Below are 21,440 nucleotides of genomic sequence, written 5' to 3'. Positions count from 1 at the left end.
ATTACCTTTATTGAAAGCTAATTACCTAAGCTACCAATCGATTTCGTTCTCCCGTGATTTATCAGCAAAGATCCGGCTTCCCAGGGTTCAATAAATGGCGGCCTTTCAGTTTCCATCAATCCTTCACTCGGTGTAACTCAGCAGCGACAATATATTCTGTTATTACCAAGGTAGCATTATCTATTGTTACAGTTTGCAGCTCAAACTGCTGGGAATATTCACAACAAATGATCACAAACAGGAAAGTGTAACAAAGATCTTGCACTGCTTGGAGATGGGCTAAAACCTGCTATAGAAATTAAAGGATGATAAGTATATTAAACTCATGAAAAATGGGATTGTGTTGAATTTAAAAATTTAAAAAAAAGGTAGTAAGTATTATCTAATACTACAGAACTGTTTTGTTTTTTACACCTAGGTTATTGCATGAATTGCTCCTTTGACAGGGATGCGCAAACAGGGTCTGCGCAAGATCTTTCTGGGGTGGGGGCGGGCGGTTGCAGAGGCCCCGCGCTCTTCTCCGAGGCATTAAAATTAAATGCAGGGGGGTCGCGTGAGGCCTCTAGAACCTCAACTTACTTTGCTTCGGCCGGCGTCTGGAAGCGTCTCCATGGCAACAGGGCGTCATTCATGCAGCGTGATGTCACACGTGCATTGCCATAGCAACGCAGCGTCAAATGACGTCGCATGACCCCACGCATCATTTAGCGCTGCACTGAGCGAAGGGGGGCGCGAGCACCGGGGGGACAAGAGGCAGGGGGCACAGAAGCAAAAGTTTGCACACCCCTGCTTTAAGAGACAGGGACAAGCTTGGGAAAGCACTGTTTAATATGTACATACAATTTGTCATTTTTCTTCCCTTTATGCTCCATGACCTAAATGTATAAGACTTCTTCACAACATTCTGTGAGGGATTGTACCTTTAAATACTTGCTCTGCAGATGGAAAAAGACTGCGTATGTGTTGGTGCACGCTCTGTTTTCTGACTGCATTTCTGTGTGATTGTTTGCACGCTATGTTCTACAGGACCGAGCAATAACACTGCAGTATGGTTCCTCTTAATTGTATGCATTCCTAGTTTCAAATGTGAAGCAGATATTGAGAAATGATCACAGCACTAGTTGGAAAAACAAAAAACCGTGCATGTATTCTACAAAGAGAATCAAACGAAGGGAAATTGCTCCATTAGTTGGACTCAATGTCTTAATGGGATGTTAGTGGTTTTCTCATTTCTGATGTCACCAGACCTCAGTCTGCAGATGGTTTATGACAAACCGCATGTAGCTGCTGCTGACACTGGTAGCAGGTTTTTATTTTTTTTCTACCCTCGCTACGGTGCAAGCTCTGTAAAGAGTCCCGACCAGGTGATTTACCTTCCGTCAGCTGTGTCACCTCTGTCTGCATCTCCGATCCACAAGGAGCTGGTCCTAAAATCAGTGGAAAGCACAGAAAAGCCAGAAGTCCCCAAATGTTGCTATCCTAACCACCTTGACTTGGGACATGTCCTTCATATATAGGACAGTTAGAGGCAGATAGTGATTACAGCCAAGGGGTTAAAAAGCAGCACCCGGGTAGAATAAAACCATTAGGACAATAAACGTCTTGCTTGTTTAATGCTACAAATAAATCTGTTAAGCTTGGGCAGTATTTTCAGGAATGGTGCTCAGTATTAATGACTAGTTTGTATCAGGGATGTTTGAACAGACCTGTAATAAAAATGCACAATAAGCAGCATGCAGTTACATTAACTGTGAATCGGATGGGCTGGTGTACGTTCCCTTATTCTTAGTATTTTGTCTTGCGCTTGTTATTTATTTTTTTTGTATTATTTCTTTATATAATAATATGAAATGTACGACTTCGATTTTTTTTTGTCACTGGCGAAATGTGTGATTTATATTTGAATGTGTCCTTGCAGCCGAAATCAATATACATACCACAGGAAACCAGTGGTGCTGAGGAAGACAACCAAGGAACAATTAAGAGATGTCCTGTTTCAGACAGCCCGGCACGGCCAACGTCTTACGTACCGCCCAGACCTCCCCCTCCACGGATACCGCCTCACAAACCCAGTGTTTTAGGTGATTGCAGAAGTTCACATTCCAAGTTAAGGCCAAAGGGCTGACGCTCAACAAATCAGCAACGTATAACATGCATGTGTATCTCATAACCACTCACAAAGACGAAAGCTAAGGTATAATTAGCACAGTAAAGGTTGCCCATTAATGGTAGAAATGTATATAATATTTATTTGTTCATGAAGTAGGACAAAATATGTAAAATCGTCAAAGAGAAATAAATATATATATATACATATATATATACATACATATATATATATATATATATATATATATATATACACACACACAACTCAACCCCGTTATAACGCGATCCGTTACAACGCGAATCCGCTTATAACGCGATGCAAGCGTGGCTCCCAATTTTCGTATTTATGAATACTTTACAACACGATTATTGGTGTCTTAAATACTTTACTGTACAATGCATACAATTGTACATTATTTGTAACGTGACCCGCTTATAGCGCAATGTCATTCTTTGGACCCCAAGCACAGCGTTATAAGGGGGTTGAGCTGTGTGTGTGTGTGTGTGTGTGTGTGTGTCTATATACACAAAAATGTGTGTGTGTGTGTGTGTGTGTGTATATATATAGAGATATATACACACACATATATATACACACACACATTTTTTTTGTTGTTTTCAGTCCTCCAGAAGATAATTAGAATTAAGCGTGTAGTGTAACATGTACAGGTAGTCCTCAGTTATCCAATGGAACCCGTTCTGGAAGTAGCGTTGGATAGTGAAACCGTTGGAAAGTGAGTCCCATGTTAATCAGTGGCGGTGAGCGTTGGATGACGCATTCAGACGTCGAAAAACAGCCCACAGGGTTGCATTGTAAGGCGTTGGATATGCCATTCGTTGTAAAGTGAAACGTTGGATAGTGAGGACTACCTGTACTTTTAACTGTCGGCAAGGTGAAGAGCGTAACTTTTCAACACATCTGTTGTTATTCCGTTAAGAAAAGTATCAGAAAGGACTTCTTCCATTCTCACTTTTTCTTCTTCCAGGCAATGGAGTGGGCTCTGTGAAGCTAAATGGAGACCGGGACAGTTCTTCCCTTCTGCAGCAGGTAGAAAACAGGAGTTCCAAGTCCCTGAGTGTGCCGACCCGGAAGGACAAGAAAGATGTGCCAGTGGGTGCTCCTTTACTTTCCTCGCTCATTTTTAACGCACAGGCCTTCTGGGAAATGGAAGTGCAGTAGAACTGTTGGGTATCAATATGCACTTAAAGCTGTCCAACCCTGCCCCTAATTAGCAAACAATAGGCTCCTAAAGCATTATTGGGACGCAGAAGGGGCCTAATGACCTCAAAGCTTTTCTAAATGTCAATCGGAAGACCGGCTGGGGCAAAAAGACTATCTGGGTTTCTTCCCTGCTGTTTTTTTTATTGCAGAACACGTTAGCAGTGCAAATGTGGAATAACTGGGGTGTATATTGGTATAGTCATTACACACTGTCACATATTCATTCCCAGGGGCGAAATGGCGAAAGCAGAAAAACCTGTGAGCTCATTTTCAGGTCTTCCATGGGTCACCTTGCAGCTTGTTGCCTTGAATAGGCTCTGAGGCAAGGGTGGCCTACACCACTCCTCAAGGGCCACCAACAGGTCAGGTTTTACCGATATCTCTGCTTCAGCACAGGTGGCTCAGTCAACAGCCACCTGTGCTGAAGCAGGGGTATCCTTAAAACCTGACCTGTTGGTGGCCCTTGAGGAGTGGTGTTGGCCACCCCCGCTGCAAGGTGTGTTTCAGCCCCAGAAGGTGTCTTATGGCAGAAGACCGCTTGGTAAATATGTCAGTGTTTGAATTGCAGAAAGGGATCTGAGTGAGTGACATTTACACAAGTACAGCGAGAGTACACTTTTAGCTTCCTTATTGAACATAAATGTCCTGGTTTTTTTGCCTGCTGCACTATGCAGCAAAGCCTAAGGCGTGTAATATAGTACGCTACCATGCGCACGTCAATTATAATTGGCTGTGTTAGCCAGACGTTTCTATACTAGGGACGCGCGCGCGCGCACGACAGTGAGCAGTGGTGCGGCAGACCAGGGAAATGACAATAAAATTGTATTTTCGCACTGCTGCCACGCCACGAACCAATCACAACGCGGCCTAACGCTGTGACGTCAGAGTCACGTCCCCTAACCGCGCGCATCACCGCTTGCAGCCTACAAACTCAACGCGCACGCCACGTGCAACGCCGGTCGCGCACCAGCAAGAACTATAAAACAAGCCTACGGTAATCGCATTAGAAACCCCACTGTCCTGTTGTACTCATCAGTTTGACCTTGGTCATTGGATTCTGTACCATGACGCCATTGTTGGTTACATTCCTGACACAATGGTCAACAAAGTGACCAAGACCCACCACTCAACAATGTACAGCAATGACAAAGAACACGCGAGCATGTGGCTATCTTCCACAGGTCCCTCCAACAATAGGACATGTTACTTTTGAGATATATTTGGCTAGTTTAATGTAAAAAGCCTAGCAGCTGTAATTTACCCGCTTTACATTGGTAGTGGTTTGCAGCAGCAGTGCTAATTAATAATAAAGAGAGGCCTGTTTCCCTCTGGATTTCATACACGTCCATGGGGCCTTGCAAAAATAAAGGTGCTTTTTATCCACTATGTTTATCCTGAGGGACATTTTCTGTTAATTAGAGTGTGACCAATTAACTTTGCACCAGTTGCTTTGCGAGAAATCACAGATTAGAAGCTAATTTTATATAAACCATCTTTTTCTATTTTAGAAACCAATTAGTAATGGACTTCCGCCTACACCTAAAGTGCATGTAAGTATTCGGTGTTCAGAAGTGTCCTCAAATCGTGTATATATAGCGACATTTGTAGAAATAGTCCATGTTAGTTTATAATGTATGGGGAAGGCGGGGGGGTCACTATATTGAAAGCAATATTTTAAAGGTTTCCCAGTTGCTAAATGAAACTTATGCTTTTTAGCAAAAAATATTTAAAAACTAAATGGATGAAAATGATGTAAGCGTCTGATCTGGTGTTTTTCCTACTTTAGGTCTGGTTGTCCTACATGCAGAAAAAGTTAGGTTCCAAAAAAATGACAGTATTTTAACAAGGGTGTTATCCAAAATATATACAATGTGCTAGGCAGCTAGCCTGTTTTCGTTTTATGATCGCAGAAATTCTGGAACGTTAGTATCTCCTACACCTCAGGGTTAAGCGCAGCAAAGCTGCACTGTGAGAGTCACCGATTAGAACGGCGTATAGATAGAAATAAGTAGTTGCCTGGACTGCTTGTTATAACCAGTCCTCTCGAGTGATAACTCTTCTTTTCCATAAAGATCCGAAAACAGGGTTTATCCCAGCACAATACAGTGGTTGTCATCCACCTGAAAGCCACAGGATCCAGAAACAATGTATTAGGGAGAAGCAGTGACTCAATGAAGTAAAGACACTGACTCTGATAACAATGACACCGACTTTGAATCAGGGGAACCTGGTTCAGTTCCCGGTGTCGGCACATTGTGAGTTTGGGCAAATGGCACTCCATATGAAGCAAAAAAATAAAAAACCTTTAATGCTGCTCACACTGCCATCTATGGGTTTGATATCAATGGAATGTTGTTGTCAGGCAGGCTTCATACATGCGCAATGTATGCTGAACGCCTGGAAAAGCAGGAATTGTAAACAATAAGTACAGTGATTTATTTAATTTTTATTTCTATGTGAACTAAAACAATATTTTCAGGACCCAGTTTCCAAGAGGTTTACTTGAGAACTGAGGAATATTGAATAGGTCTTGAGGGCTAGCCGAAAAAGTTATCACCTATAATTGAAGTACTCCCTTCTTTTTGCACATTTGCTGATGAACGAATGTGGACACCAGAATCTCATTCAAAAAAGGGGCAACAAAGTTTAAGATCCAAAAAGGTTTTCTTCTTTAAGTATTGATAAATATGAGGTCTAGATGGTCCCTATTTTCAATCATATTTTATGAACATATGTATGTGTCTTTGCAACGTGGAGTTGTGCACTAATCACTCAGGACTTGGGGACTCCACCTACCAATTAGTAATAGATTTGTCGCATGTCTACAAACTCACACAATCACTGTGGCTTCTATACAGTATACCGTGAAGCTGTCTTCCACTGAAAAAGATTGTAATCCCATTCGTTTGAACAGACGTTAACTCCTCTCCTGAGGACAGGCGGTCCTCGCTATCCGTCGTTTTGCCTGACGATGAACGGATTATGGGACTTGTCACATGCAATCCACGGAAGGAATTATCCGACGCTTGCCACCGCCCTTTAGCATGGGATTCACTTTGCGACACTTTCACTATACGACGCTAGTCTCCGGAACGGATTCCGTCATATAATCCAGGACCACCTGTATATTGACTAGGTGCCTGGGTGGGGTGTACTGCCATCATAAGGACTTCTCATTCACACTCTCCTGGCTTCCGATTAAATCGCGTATCTCACACTCAATTCTACTGCTCACTTTTAAAGCTTTACATTCTTCTGCCCCTCATTACATCTCAGCCCTAATTTCTCGCTATGCACCATCACGACTCTTGCGTTCTTCTCAAGGATGTCTTCTTTCTACCCCCTTTGTATCTAAAGCTCTCTCCCGCCTTAAACCTTTCTCACTTTCTGCCCCACACCTCTGGAATGCTCTTCCCCTCAATACCCGACTAGCCCCCTCGCTATCCACCTTTAAGACCCACCTTAAGACACATCTGCTTAAAGAAGCATATGAGTAGCACTGGATAATCATGGACACATGACACAAAGCTTGGCCTCCTGCAGACGCACTTACTAGTATTCCCTCCTACTGTCTCTGTACGTTCTCCCTACATACCAATTAGATTGTAAGCTCCTCGGAGCAGGGACTCCTTCCTTAATGTTACTTTTACAGTATGTCTGAAGCACTTATTCCCATGATGTGTTATTTATATTTGCTATTTATATGACATGTATTACTACTGTGAAGCGCTATGTACATTTTATGGCGCTATACAAATAAAGACATACATACATACATACATACATACAGGTTTGGTTGACATCTCTGACTCTTTGTGATCGCTTCCCATCACACCTCAATATGAAAGTTGTTTTGCTTCCGATTACTGGGAACAAGCTGCAGGCAAAACTGGATATCTGTAAAAAAAAATATTGCTTGCCACTGCTCAATTACGGGAACATGAGGTTACGCAGAAAATTAACATAGATGGAAAGACCCGGAATTAGATTTGACAAATGTATGTGATGTGGGTTTTTAAACACTCAATGCAAATCTTATTCCAGTGAATTACACCATTAAGAATATTTTGTATGAAAGTGGCATCTGTGCATCCTTTCTGAGAACGCAGTTTTCCCAGCTAAGCAAATTGATCTCAGAAATAAACCATGTCACATTTTAGAAGTCGGAAGAATGAATGAGACCTTAATTGCAGAGTAACAGGCTATCAGCAACACATGGAAGTCTGCCGTCACTCCTTGCCAAGCACTTAAAATGCTGAGAAACATCTGGGACATATGGGTACCTAGGATCTTTATGGTCAGAGGACAATGAAAAGGGGACCAGTTGTTTTATTAGCTTTTAGACCTTTCAGTGCCCCCACTGATTTTGAGGCAATGTCATATTAAGCCGCCCCAACTTCATGGACGTTTTGCTCGTTTCGCCCTCCGCCCTCCCTGAGATTGTGATCGGGGCAGAACAGGAGGAAGACTCTCCTTTCCTTTCCCGACGTCAGGGAGCGTATGCTGGTCATCTGATCACTTTATTGTCTATCACATGACTCCTAAGGCCGCAACGTCAGTGACAACTGCCAGTGTACAAAGGGTTAAAAAACATAGGCACGCCATCGCTAAAAGAATAGAATTTGCCTAGAATAGAGCAGATTAGATACTTTTTTATTTTTTTACTAAATGAGTCTTTGTGGGAAGTGTTTTATGTTCATAGCTAGGAGGATGTCCCATGTAAGACGAAAAGGAATTATTGACCGTGACATGTTTAATAGGTGAGAACTAGATTATTGACTTGTTTTTCGTTTTTACCTTGCTTTGACCATCTTACCTGTATGCTGATACAGTCTCCTTGTTAGTGCAAACATTTTGTGAGCACCAAATGAGTCGTCCTCAGTGCTGGAAGGGCCAGAAATTCATTGCAAAGGTTCTCCTTATCTTTAAGCTTGTCTTACCTTTTAGATGATGCCATCCCATGCAGAATAAAAGAGGGGGAAGTACTTTGATAACTAGGATGTGCCAGCTCAGCTTGTGCTCCTATTAGCATCGCTGTAAAAGCATGACATGGTATCTGCACCCCTTGATTTAACAATGATGTTGTGGAAATACTGTAATTAACATAAAGTTCTGCTAAGTACCCATGTGTGTAGTATTATGGAGAGGTTCTTTGGCAAAGGTTCCTTTATTGTAAAGAATCATGCAAAAGTAAAAAAATAAACAGGAGTCCTTTCACTGAGGTTCCTTCTTGCCTTGCAAATCAAATTAATAAAGGGGAGGGACAATCTAACTTATGAGGAGAGGCTAGCTAAATTAGACTTATTTACATTAGAAAAGAGGCGTCTAAGAGGGGATATGTTATCTATATAATTATATTCGGGGACAATACAAGGAGCTTTCAAAAGAACTATTCATCCCACGGGCAGTACAAAGGACTCAGGGCCATCCCTTAAGGTTGGAGGAAACAAAGGGAAAGGTTCTTTACAGTAAGGGCAGTTAAAATGTGGAATTCATTACCCATGGAGACTGTGATGGCAGATACAATAGATTTGTTCAAAAAAAGGTTGGACATCTTTTTAGAAAGGAAAGGTATACAGGGATATACCAAATAAGTATACATGGGAAGGATGTTGATCCAGGGATTAATCCGATTGCCAATTCTTGGAGTCAGGAAGGAATTTATTTTTCCCCTTGTGAGATATCATTGGATGATATGTCACTGGGGTTTTTTGTTTGCCTTCCTCTGGATCAATAAGTATAGCTATAGGGTACAGTATCTGTTGTCTAAATTTAGCATAGGTTGAACTTGATGGACGTACGTCTTTTTTCAACCTCATCTACTATGTAACTATGTAAGAGTTTAAAAAAAGATTTATTGAGCAGTGTTCTGAAGCTGTGGTATTGGAACAATCCTTACAATGCTCAACATGGAAACCTATGCTTTGTGATCTAATGGAAATGATTCTCATTTAACAGATGGGGGCTTGTTTTTCAAAAGTATTTAATGGGTGTCCCTTGAGGATTCATTGCGCAACTTCGTGGATAAATCCAGACACAAGAGGTAAGTCATGGTCGCCGTGACGTGGTTATTGCATGATCAGTTAAATCACTCTCCTAAGAACATAACACACACACACGCAACCTCATGTTTATTTTATTATGATCATTTAAGCATGCAGATATTGCTGAAAAGCTGGATTTAAGTACATTGTCAACAAGTGGATATGAGAAATGTGAAACGGGGATCCGGCTGTGCTGTTCTTCTTGTTTTTGCAAGTTCAGGCATGATTGTCAAATGAATTCCTCCCAATGATTTTGAGATCTCTTTAAAAGTGTAAATGTCACTGATAAGCTTAACCCCTTCCTAGCAGGAGCAGCTGTTTGACTTCAACGCAGCAATCTGCGCACCATAAAAATGTTATCTTTATTTTACCGTCGCGCATCCTGTTGGATTTTTTGGCTTTAGCCATGCTATCCTTGTTAAATGACGGACTGTGGATATTAGTTGCTGATAATGGACACTGCTGTTTCTACTCAAGGCAACGCGGGTTGCCATGGCAACATCTGATGCTAGGGACAATTCTACAGAATACTTGATCGCTTAACCCTTTGAGTACGGGGAAGGCGCCACGGCCCATCCAGCCCGCTTCGTCACTGATGATGGAAAGGGGTTACCCACCTTCCATTCCTCATCGGTGTAGATTACATCCTGGAGTGCCAGACCCCATGAGGTTAATAGCTACCTCTCGGGGCGCGATTTAATAATACATTAAAGGATCATTGCAGTAGGAAATATCAGTTTGTTTTATGACTTTGTGTTTGGATTGCTGATTTAATGGCTGTCCTCTTGCTCCTTTCTCTTTATTTGGTTCAGTGACCAGGGTGGGGTTTGTCCATAGTACAAAATGACAGGGACCCTATTTCTCAGACTCAAAAGTGATTTCAAATACGTATTCTTCACTGGCTTTTTTGTAGCCAAGATTTAATTCCTTTAACCCCTTAGTGTCCCAACGTGTAGGTTCCAAGTCATAAGGTTAGGCACTCCAGGGGGCCGTGGGTATTTGTTGCCAATCTCCTTGGAGAGGTCATGTTCTGCCGCTGAACATGACCTGGCCAGACGAGAAGAGGAGGCGGCGCCTCTTCCGTTCGCGTCATCGGTGGTGATGTGGTCACAGGAACCCTTCGAGCGACCAAGTGAGCGCAATGTGCCGGCGGAGCGGTGGTCAAGTTACGTGGGCTTGAATGAGGAAATAGGCGGTGTGTTTATACAGACCAGAAAGCGGGACTGCAGCGCGAGTGTGTGCGCCAGAAATGTGCGCAGTCCAAACTACTTCCTCTCTCTTTGGATTTAGCTGAATAATCACAGAACATGATGGACAACTGTTCCAGAGGAAAACTAATGGCAGAAAGAGTTTCTCCCTTCTATAACGCTTGCTCGTCTCATATTTACTTGACCCGTACTTACTAATGGGCTGCAAGTTGTATTCCGGCCTCAAAAGTTTTTTTTTTTTTTTTTGGAATAGCACTGCTTAGTAATATGGCCCTACATTGGGAGAGTTTCTCTTTTCAGAGGGATTTAGAAGAGTGACATTAGACCCCCTGAAAGAGAGAGGTGTTTCTTGAACTACAAGTCCATGCGCATGACATAAATTATAAATGGTAGAGATGGCCAGATCTTAATGATGAACAGGCAGACAGAATATATCTCTTCATCGATAACTGAGGACAGTGAAAGGACTTTTGAATGGATTCCCAAAGCAAAAATTGCACTTTAAAACACAGTACATTGCTGGTTTGAGGTTTACATTTCTTGCCTTTCAGATCAATACCTGATATTTGGGGCAGAGGAAGGCATTTACACCTTGAACCTGAATGAACTGCATGAAACATCAATGGAACAGGTACAGTACACTTCTGCTTTATTGCAGAACTTGTGCATGATATGAGATCATTATCTTGCTAGGAGACTGAGATGAAACTGCATGTTTGCATGCAATATCAAGTTGCAGTGATACCTAACAGCGCATTTCAACGGGTTCATGTTTGGTGGAAACAGCTAATGCTAGAAATGAACATGCCGCCGTGAATAGCATGGCAGCACATTTCCAAAGGTATTGTTAAGGTGATCTCCGACCCGGGAACAGGGCGCCATTATAATATTGTAGGGTACCGGGCCTTTACCTGAGGCTTCTCCAAAGCAAAAGCTCATAGTGGAGAAGCTTAATATACACTAACGTGACTGACCCCAAATTCTGCAACAGATATCATTGGATTCTTCTCTTGTCACTGCAACGTTTTATTCAGTTGTTCTTAGTTGTGTGATTTTATACAGGATAAGATAGTATTGCTTCTCTTTAAAATAAGTCCAGATAGATAGATTGTGCATAGGGAATATTTCCTGGACATACACATACAAAATTTGGGTAACTGGTTGTTTTGTAGTTTGTTCATACAGTAACATGCCATCTCTTGTGTTTCCTTAGCTTTTCCCACGAAGATGTACCTGGTTGTATGTAATGAATAACTGCTTGCTCTCAATATCAGGTATGCTTGTTTATTCACATTTTAATATTCCACACTTAGTCCATCTTAAAAATGTAATAGATTTCTACTTGAGTGTAATACAGCTGAACCCCGTTATAACGCGGTGCTCGTGTCCACATAATGAGACCGCGTTATAACCGAAGGAGAGAGCTGCAGATGCCGGGTAAGTCCTCGCGCAGCGGCGGCCATTTCGCTAGAAAAAAAATTGGAGATGTTTTTAAATCGGGAGCCACGCTCATACTGCGTTATAAGCGGGTCTGCATTGTAGTGGATCGCGCTATAACGGGGTTGAGCTGTAGTTGCCTTTTCTGATGTCCCCTTGCTAAATTAGTAAAATAATAAAGCTAGGACACTGCCTGGTCATCTCATAACACCATGGCACCCACCCCTATAGGCGTTACTTTTTCTCCCACTGCTACTTGTTAGTTCAGTGCGCGGCTTTTTCCGCCCAGCCAAGAGCAGACTTGATAAAAACTAAAGAATATAGCTGTCAAGCGGGAGAGACCATTCAGCTCCAAGCATTTGCAAATCATTCATAGCTCATTATGACCTCATACTTTCATACTGGATGTTGGCGTCCCGTTGTATAAAAACTTAAATGTGGCAATCCTACTTTTTTTTGCCAGGAGCTGGCAAACTTAAAATGTTCAATATACTGAGGGTTATCAGATCTGGGAGCATCACTTTTGAGGGTTTTTTTCCCCCCCGCTTTGTTCGTGTCCTGCGATTTGTTCTGCATGGAAACGGAGGTGGAGGATCGCTTCTGTTTCGTCAAAAATGGCCGCCACAGTCACATGACAGCCATAGAACGCAGTCATGTGACCACACAGTGCTGGAGGGGCCGTGGCACTCGGGTTGCGACCCCTCCGGCACTTTACAAGGTTAAAGGTGGTAAAAAGTAAGTTGTTTCAACAAAATGATTCAAGAAAATTCACAAGATCTTGACTTTGCTACCAATCAAATTTAAGACGGTTGCTTCCATTATAAATAGCCACATCTTAGCTGTTTGGAACATAGTTTCTCAAAGAGTGAATACACCTTCAAGGCAGATCTGACTCTGTGTCACCATGTCTTGTATATTATCATGTAAAGCAACTCGTCAGTCCCGCCCCAAATGATGAATTGGAGCATTGGTTTTCCGTGTCTTCATTTTCCAAACGAATGCGGGGCTGTGGCGAGGCAGATTATAATCGCACAATAAGTATTGAGAGATTTAAATCTCACGATGACATTGTAATCTGATTGGCAATGCTGCTCAAATATTTTGTGGACTAATGTGATTTCCCTGTAATTTTCAGGTAAAGCGTCCCAGCTCTATTCACATATCCTCCCCGGTCTGTTTGATTACGCAAGGCAAATGCAGAAGCTGCCTGTTGCTATTCCAACCCACAAGCTCCCTGACAGAATACTGCCCAGGTGGGTGATATATTTCATCTTCTTAGAGATCATAATAATGTTTGTATTTCCTATTTTTCCTACAACGGTAGTGCTGTTTCCTGCTTCAGCATATATCTAGCAGTTAACAAACAACACACAGAACCCCAGCAAGCTCATTTTAAGAACCCCTGAGCCCCCACAATATATATGTATACAAGTGTCAAAAGGAGAGCTATTTAGCGTGGCAAATGTATACAACAAGCAACAGAGAAGCCCAATGCTACATCCAATATGCCAAAAATACACAGTAAAATACTTATATAAACTTACTTTGCTGCACCCCCCCCCCCCCCAACTTGCTCCCTCTGTTCCTGCGCTCCCCCTTACCTCGTGCGGCATGAAATGACGCCGCAGAGTCATGTGATGTCACGTTACCATGTCAACCGTGACGTCACATGACCCCCGCCGCGTTGCCATGGTCACGCGTCCCGCTGCAGGCTGAAAACGATAAGTAGAGGTTGCAGAGGCCTCGCGTGGCCCCCTGGCATTTAATTTAAATGCCTCGGGGAAGAGCGCGGGACCTATGCCCCCGCCCACGCCCCCCCCAAAAAAATCTCATGCCCCCCCAGTTTGTGCACCGCTTCCTTACGGGGCAGGGTCTCGTTGTACCTGCAAAATTCTATGTAGAGCGCTGTATGCACTCAGTGGTATACGAGGGGGTAAATATAATACATTATTAATGATGTGCCGTTTTGGTGATCGACAGTGGTTGAACTGAAAGTAGTGGTACTGCGTGTGCGTTATTTGTCATGTACAATCTTCTCTCCTTTTTCAAATTACATTTGGGTGCGTTATTTGTCATGTACAATCTTCTCTCCTTTTTCAAATTACATTTGGGTACCTTCTGGCCATAAATAAAGCTTTATTGTGTTAAAACAGAAAAGACAGATCCCTTACAGATTAACCTGTAAAAAGATGTTTCGCTAAATGTTTGAAGAGAAAGATAAACGATGCTATAAAAATCTTTAATTAAGAAATGGATGCGCAGAAGTGTATATGCACTAGGTGGAGATTTGCAGTACCACCAGATACAATGTCTTTGCCCTCAGGCTGCAGGCTAACAAGTGCAACTGCTCAGTGATTTATGAAGCCACAGTATATCTCAGTGGGTCAGTCCACAGTCACTTATCGCAATGCCTAAATCAGGATTTGTCATTGTATGTGTGTAAAGGTCACGCAACACGAGATAAATCTGCCCTTGCTGGTTTACTTTGATAAATTGCAGCTCGGAGTAATCAAGTGACCGGCCTCTGCAAACAAAACGATGGGCACGTGCTTTTAAAACAGCCGCCCATGCTGATCGACATATTTCTTTTGCACTACGTTCAGGAAAATATGAAGTGGTCAAAATGGCGGTCTCTCCGGAACCCAGCGGGGTTTGAGGTTGCCGTGGAAACGTCATATGCTAGAAATGGCGAAAACGATCGTTTGCAATACAAATAATAAAAATGTGGGATAATGGTAGCATTATGGGAGGTAAACGCATAGGCTTTCGGAGGGGGGATTGCGGCTTTAAACTAGTTTAAGTTAGTGATGGTGTTTCTTAATCTTCAACTTTTTCAACTACCATGAGTGTCTCTTAGGGCGGTTATATAGTGTCCGCTGTGCGCGCGGAACTTATAATTGGCTGTGGTTAGTCAGCCCTTCTATACAAGGGCCGCGCGCACGCACGGCAGGGAGCGGGCCTCCGGCCGACAGCGGGGAAGACGGGGAAAATCTTTTCGCTGAAATGTGTGTGTGTGTGTGTGTGTGTGTGTGTGTGTGTGTGTGTGTGTGTGTGTCTGCACAATGTTAATAAATATTTTATTTAGTACCAAAATGTTTTTGTTTTTTTTATAAATTACACACACATATACATATACTGTACATACACATACAAACACACAGTACCTGCTCACAGCTCAGCATACACGCAAAAAGCGTGCGGCACGTGCACGCGCGTTCGACACGCGCACGCCGCACACTCTATAGAACAGCCCTTAATCAGGAATACAGTAAGGAGGCAGGCACACTGTCTTGAGCCAAACGATAACTGAATGTGCCATAAATCCAACGTTTCGGCAGTGAGATTCTGCCTTTATCTGCCTCGCCTTGAGCATCTCGCTGCCGAAATGTTGGATTCATGGCACATTCAATTATCTTTTGCTTAAGACCGTGTGCCTGCCTCCTTACTGCATATCTGGCTACTTCTGGGACCCATGGAAATCCCTGGATGCAGAGCTCTGGCAGCTAAGTCCCCCTGAATAACCTACTACTGAGTGCCTGCATTTCTTCTCTTCTCTCATAATCCGGACCCATCGTGTTTTAGTGGATTTATTGTCTTTACAGACTGCCTTCACTTTGCTATACTTTAGTCACATTATTACATCCTACACTGGTGTCTATTGTGAGTTTTCTCAGCAGTTCTTAAAGGAGCATACAGTGGTGTGAAAAAGAAAGTACGCCCTCTGCATTCTATGGTTTTACAGGACATAATAACAATCATCTATTCCTTAGCAGGTCTTAAAATTAAGTAAATACAACCTCAGACGAACAACAACACATGACATATTACACTGTGCCATGATTTATTTAACAAGTAAATGTTTTTGAAGTGCTACAGCAGGGGTGAGCAACTCTAGTCCTCAGGGGCCACCAACAGGTCGTCAGGTTTTCAAGATATCACTGCTTCAGCACAGGTGGCTCAATCCGTGGCTCAGTTGAAGACTGCACCACCAGCGCTGAAGCAGGCATATCCTGCAAACCTGACCTGTTGGTGGCCCCTGAGGACTGGAGTTGGTCAGCCTATGCTACAGAAGGAAAAGAAAGGCAGGTGTCATATGTTTTCAGTGTTCTATTGGTATTAAGTTGAGTATCACAAGTTACACCATTATAATGTGTTACTTACGCCATATTGGACATACTTCAGGTATTAACACGGCTCCTTCAAAGACATTTCCTAAAATGGTCAGAACACGTGCTGCAGGTTATTGAAACACCTTTCCAAATCCATTTTGTCAATACGTATTTTTAAATATAGATATTTTCATTTGTGTGAAATATGATTGATAATAACGTGGCTTTCTATATGATAATGGCATGTTTAATCTATCCACATTAGCCTGGTAGAATACTAAAGTGCCCTGTAGAATGTCCCTCTGTTCTAGACTGTCTGTGAGAGGCAGAACGGGCTGAGTTACTGTATTTGCCTCTGCTCTGCAGGAAGGGCCTTAAACAAATTGCTGTGTCCTCCAGCACAAAAGGAGTTATGGTATTGTCAATGAAAACATTGATTTTGAGGTAAAATGCAGTGTAGTTATGAGGATTTATGCACCATGCCGCTCACTGTCTCCTTACATGACTGTTTTGAATTGACTTCCCCGGTTTTGTTTCATTGCTGTTCTGCAGGAAGTTTGCTGTTTCTGCAAAAATTCCTGATACAAAATGGTGTCAAAAGTGCTGTGTCGGTAAGTCTTTTTATTTTATTATTCCGGTTACCTCATTTACATGTAGCTCTCACTGTGTGCTCAGATTTTACAACCTGATATGCAAGGGGACAGGTACTTCAGTACTAGGTATACTTTCCAGACCTAAAAGCAGAGTATGAGAGGAATGTCGGGGACAAAGACCTTAGCGTTTACAGATTTGTGGCTTAAAGCAGAACTCCTAGCAGCACTGTGTTTTTAAATAGGATTGAAGTAGGGGATCCACGGAGCTGAACCACGTCAATTTCTGCTCCGGGAACGCTCTTCCCGAAATACTTATCCTCCGTAGGTGCTGCCGGTATCTCTGCGTAGTTTAAAGCTCCTGCGTGAGGTGGGCCAATAGGAAGACACAAGGGATGACGTTGCAGCTTCCTGTTGACCCACAGGACGCGGGACTTTTAAACCGATACCGTGGACCCAGCCGCGACTCTTATCGGCAACACCTACGGAGGTAAGTATCTCGAGAAGCAGGTGGTCCCCGGAGCTAAAATCAACGCGGTTCTGTTCCAGAGAACCCCTGCTTCAAACCTATATGTATGTTAAACATAAGAAAAAATGGTGTCGCCAGGAGCGCTGCGTTAAGGCAGGGAAAGTAGAAATACTTGATTATAATGATTATGATGTGCAAGTGTAATTGCCCAAAGAAAGACAGAAAGGGGTGATTCTCAATCAGGTCAGTGAATTTGCTGTAGGAGAAAGATTGAAAAGAGTACTTATCAGAAAATGGGTGATCGTGTCAAACGTAGGGTTGGACACTACAGATGTGTTCCCTTTACCTGCGACTTGAGAATGGGAAACATTTGAATGTGGTGAATACAGCTCAACAACCTTATAACGCTGTGCTTGGGGTCCAAAGAATCACATCGCGCTATAAGTGGATCGCGTTATAAATAATGTACAATTGTATGCATTGTACTATAAAGTATTTAAGATACCAATAATCGTGTTGTAAAGTATTCATAAATACGAAATTTGGGAGCCACGCTGGCATCGCGTTATAAGCGGATTCGCGTTGTAACGGATCGCGTTATAACGGGTTGAGCTGTAGTAGCAGGAAGTACATTAGCTCCCTAAAATCTGGGACTGAAAGTGAACACTGTATCCGATGCGAGAGAGCCATGGAGGCAAAGGGAGCAGAAAGGAGGAAGTGATAAGGTACCTGGCTAAAAGATGAGTGACGTGATGTAACGAGGAGAAGAGGGACGTGAAGGAAAGGAGCAGGGTCTGGGCAGTAAAAGGACCTGCAGAGGGATTATTATACCTGCAGTCTTTCTAATATGTTGAAGAGGATACTGCTTTGAAGTGGCAAGAACACTTAGGATCGTATACTGTGAAGCGGCTTCAAAGCATATATAAGGGCCTTAGAGAGATATTATAGTAATAGAGACATCGTATTAAGAGGTTTTAAAGGGGCAATTCAATTTAGCAGATAAAAAAAAAACTATATATCAGTGTAATTGCCTTCCCTAGAGCCATTCAATCACCCTTACAGAAACTCATGCTTATCTCGATCTTGTGAAAAATGAGTATTTATAGCTTCTTGTCGGGAACACTGGATTCAACAAGCATATACTGTAAGATATGTATGGTTTGTTTTTTTTACACTAATGATGGCTCCATAATTGCTTTGCAACCAAAGGCACAAAACCAAACTATCTGTTCTGATAACTGGCAAACCGCCTTATCACCTGGACATTAGTTAGTGAATCTAACCACCCCCCAAAGCATTTCTTTATAATGGAAATGTTCAAAGTTAAAAAAAAAATGATATTCCCCTGGAGGGGTCAGGAAGGCGCTACCCTCAGCAGTAAGTATCTCAGGAAGCAGGGGGTCCCCGGAGCTGAAAACAGTGTGGTTCAGCTCTGGGGATTCCTTTGCTTCCCAGCCCTGATTAAAGAGAGGTGAGGCTATATAAATATTGCTGCATAAAACATTCCCCTGTCCTTCATTATCTGTCTGCGCCTTTAAGAGTGCTTGAGCTGTGTCGGGAGGAGAAGAGGCAGGACTTGGACTTTGTAAAGAGAGTTAGTTGGGAGTGCAGGGTACAGCAAGCTGGGAGTAGAGGTTAGGACTTTCCATTCAAGGAGCCGATAATGGTTTTCTATTTTGCTTTTGCGCGTGTTCAGTGTTTAATGAAGGAAGGAAAGTAAATAATTGCGAGTCGATTTGGCAACCCATTTAAATTGGAGGGACTAGCTTGCAAGTAAATGTTTGAAATGATAGTGCGGGAGGGAAATCCTCAGAACATCCAGCATCTGAGCAGGAGAACAGGAGGACTATGGTTTTTACGAAGCGCTGGTATCCTACAAGACAATTTATGGGCAATTAACTTGATTGGGGTGGAAAGGTGCCTTACAGATCAGCGCTGCTTAGTAAATGTGGACTTCTATCCCATCATAGGAAGATCAACTTCCACCCTCATTAACTACGGGCTTAAAAGTTTCTGAACCAAATACTACAATGCATTTAACTCACAATAATTCAAAGAAACACGGGGAGGAAAAGTAACACTAAGAGTCAGTAACAGGAATCGAGGACATTCAAGGAAGAAAGAAGAGATTCTATTTCCCTTATCACTGGAATATGGCATATAGCATATTTATTTGTTATGAAATGATGCTGCAGCCCAGTTCCACTCCCAGTCACTTCTACCTCTCTCCCATAAAACGCGTTGGTTTGTTTTGCAAACTGCAAGGATATAGGGGAGGGCTGTTCTTATTCTGTGATCTTCTCAGCTTGCACTTGCACAGTGCTAGCAAGTTTAAACTAGTGTGTGAAGTTTGGGCTTTAAATGAATTTAGCATCAACGGTGTGTAAACAAAGAAATCTCAGCCAACAGAAGTCTTAACATGACCTGTAGTGTAGCCAATATCTGGCTGGAGGCAGCTACTTGATGATACATGATATAGCAATCATAAACATTTAGAATATGCTAGGTACAGTAATTATCCATGTCTCAGGCGCACAGTCTGTGAGGAAGCAATGCGCTCATTGTACAGGAGAGACTTCTATAGCAGAAATCCCCTCTACTTCATTTGGGGGGGGGGGGGTGTAAGTTTGACACGTTGTACGCAATCCTATAGATGTAGCAGATGTTATAACCCCCATTAACACGAAATAACACAAAATAATGTGTTACATTGCACGCGCGTTTTCTTATCAGCCATGTTTTCAATGGCGCGATTGTTAAATTATGCACCAGTGTTGGCACCACTCATCTCGTTCACGGGAGCGGTCACATCTGTAGGGATCTATCGTGGGGTGTGGGGGGGGGGGGGAGACCGGCAGGTCATGATTTCAGATAAAGCAGAGGATTTGCTACGTTAAATAAAACTGCATGTACCAACTTCATTAGTTAACTGCTGCGTATACAAAGGACTAGAGACATCTCCCTGGTTAAACCGATAGTCATCCATAGGGAAGCCATTATTGTTTGTGTGTTACATTTGTTACCCGGCAAGATGCACTGAGAAGAAGGGCTGTTTGTATAGAGAATTACAGGGCAGTGAAGTTCCTGCACATTTTTTTTTAGGAAGCAACAAGAAGCTATAAAGTGGCCACGATAAACAATGGAAAAAAGCAAAAGTTGCAGGTATAGTTAATGACAGTGCAGCTTCTGTAGTTACTAATTACCGCAGCAATTTGCGGTGGGAGTCACTGGGGAGGAGAAGGAACACAGAGTGCAGCAATGTTGCAGAAAATGGGGTCTCTGTCTTTTAATTAGAGTCATTTTGGGTGGGGCTGCCAAGATAAAGCAATACTAATTAGTTTTCACTGCTTCATGTTAAGGAGGGAGGAAGGAATTTGTAGAGCTTGAAATCATTATTAATGGCACACTGACCTCTGTAACATTGGAAGTTCAAAATGACAGATCTGATTTCATTAGGCTTGTGATTAGCTAATATGGAAGGGAAAAAAAAGTAATTTGGGCCTTGGGGAATAATTGAGGCGCACGGTTTGATTTGCTAAAGATGCCGTCCCTCTAAGGACCAAAATAAACCAATGACAAATACCTGTTTAAAGGGATAACTGTCTTTTTCCAAAAATCAGACACCTAATGAGACTGCCGTTTGAAGCAGCTATTCCCCCCCATCTCCGATTTGTTTTCCTTTTACCTTATCTGATTCAGGGGCCCCCTCTGAATCGATCCATGGTGCATAGACCTACTGTATAAAGCGAACCCTTGTTCCCAAGATATTGGTATTTTTTTTTTTGTGCCAGTATAGACACAAAAAATCTACAAATATGGCAGCCGTGTCACAAACAGGAAGTCACAGCGTCCTCTTCCGATGGCGTTTGGCTGCCGTAGAAAGCCTAACTCAGTTGCTGACGTCTGTTGGCTGCTCTCTGCATGGGAACTGAGGGGTCTCCAGATGTTGGGAAACCACAGAGCCGATCCAGGGGATCCCCTGAGAGGGTCATGTACATAAAAACACAAATGTAAATAGCGAGCTGCGCGGGCTACTGCTTTAACCCTTTGGGTGCACACGGACGTAGCTGCTATCTACGTGCTCGTTTTTGTAGGGGAGAGTGCGTTGAGAACGCGATCTTGCAGGAAGAGGAGGAGGACGACTCTTCTGTCGCGATCGTGTGATCGCGAGTGCCGGAGGGGCCATGCCAGCGTTAAGCAGATCGCCCTGGTTTGAGTCCCAATTCTCCTAGGCAAGTCTCTTCCTCTCCCT

The 21,440-nt window shown here is 42.8% G+C and overlaps 1 protein-coding gene across 8 annotated transcripts in view; it reads left to right on the top strand.

Moving 5' to 3' along the window:
• The window catches only part of MAP4K3 (mitogen-activated protein kinase kinase kinase kinase 3), a 264,180-nt gene that overhangs the window by 226,307 nt on the left and 16,433 nt on the right, over positions 1-21,440 (top strand). For all 8 annotated transcript variants that reach the window (XM_075596465.1, XM_075596462.1, XM_075596466.1 and 5 more), the window contains 8 exons: positions 1,919-2,081; positions 3,096-3,220; positions 4,840-4,881; positions 9,290-9,374; positions 11,135-11,214; positions 11,797-11,857; positions 13,156-13,273; positions 16,682-16,740. In XM_075596465.1, the coding sequence (XP_075452580.1) occupies positions 1,919-2,081; positions 3,096-3,220; positions 4,840-4,881; positions 9,290-9,374; positions 11,135-11,214; positions 11,797-11,857; positions 13,156-13,273; positions 16,682-16,740 (733 nt within the window). The remainder of the gene's footprint in view (positions 1-1,918; positions 2,082-3,095; positions 3,221-4,839; positions 4,882-9,289; positions 9,375-11,134; positions 11,215-11,796; positions 11,858-13,155; positions 13,274-16,681; positions 16,741-21,440) is intronic.

Source organism: Ascaphus truei, chromosome 4 (genome assembly GCF_040206685.1).
Source record: "Ascaphus truei isolate aAscTru1 chromosome 4, aAscTru1.hap1, whole genome shotgun sequence".
In the NCBI taxonomy this organism is placed as follows: Eukaryota; Metazoa; Chordata; class Amphibia; order Anura; family Ascaphidae; genus Ascaphus; species Ascaphus truei.
Note: the sequence above shows the minus strand (reverse complement) of the source record. Positions and strands in the feature narration are given on the sequence as shown.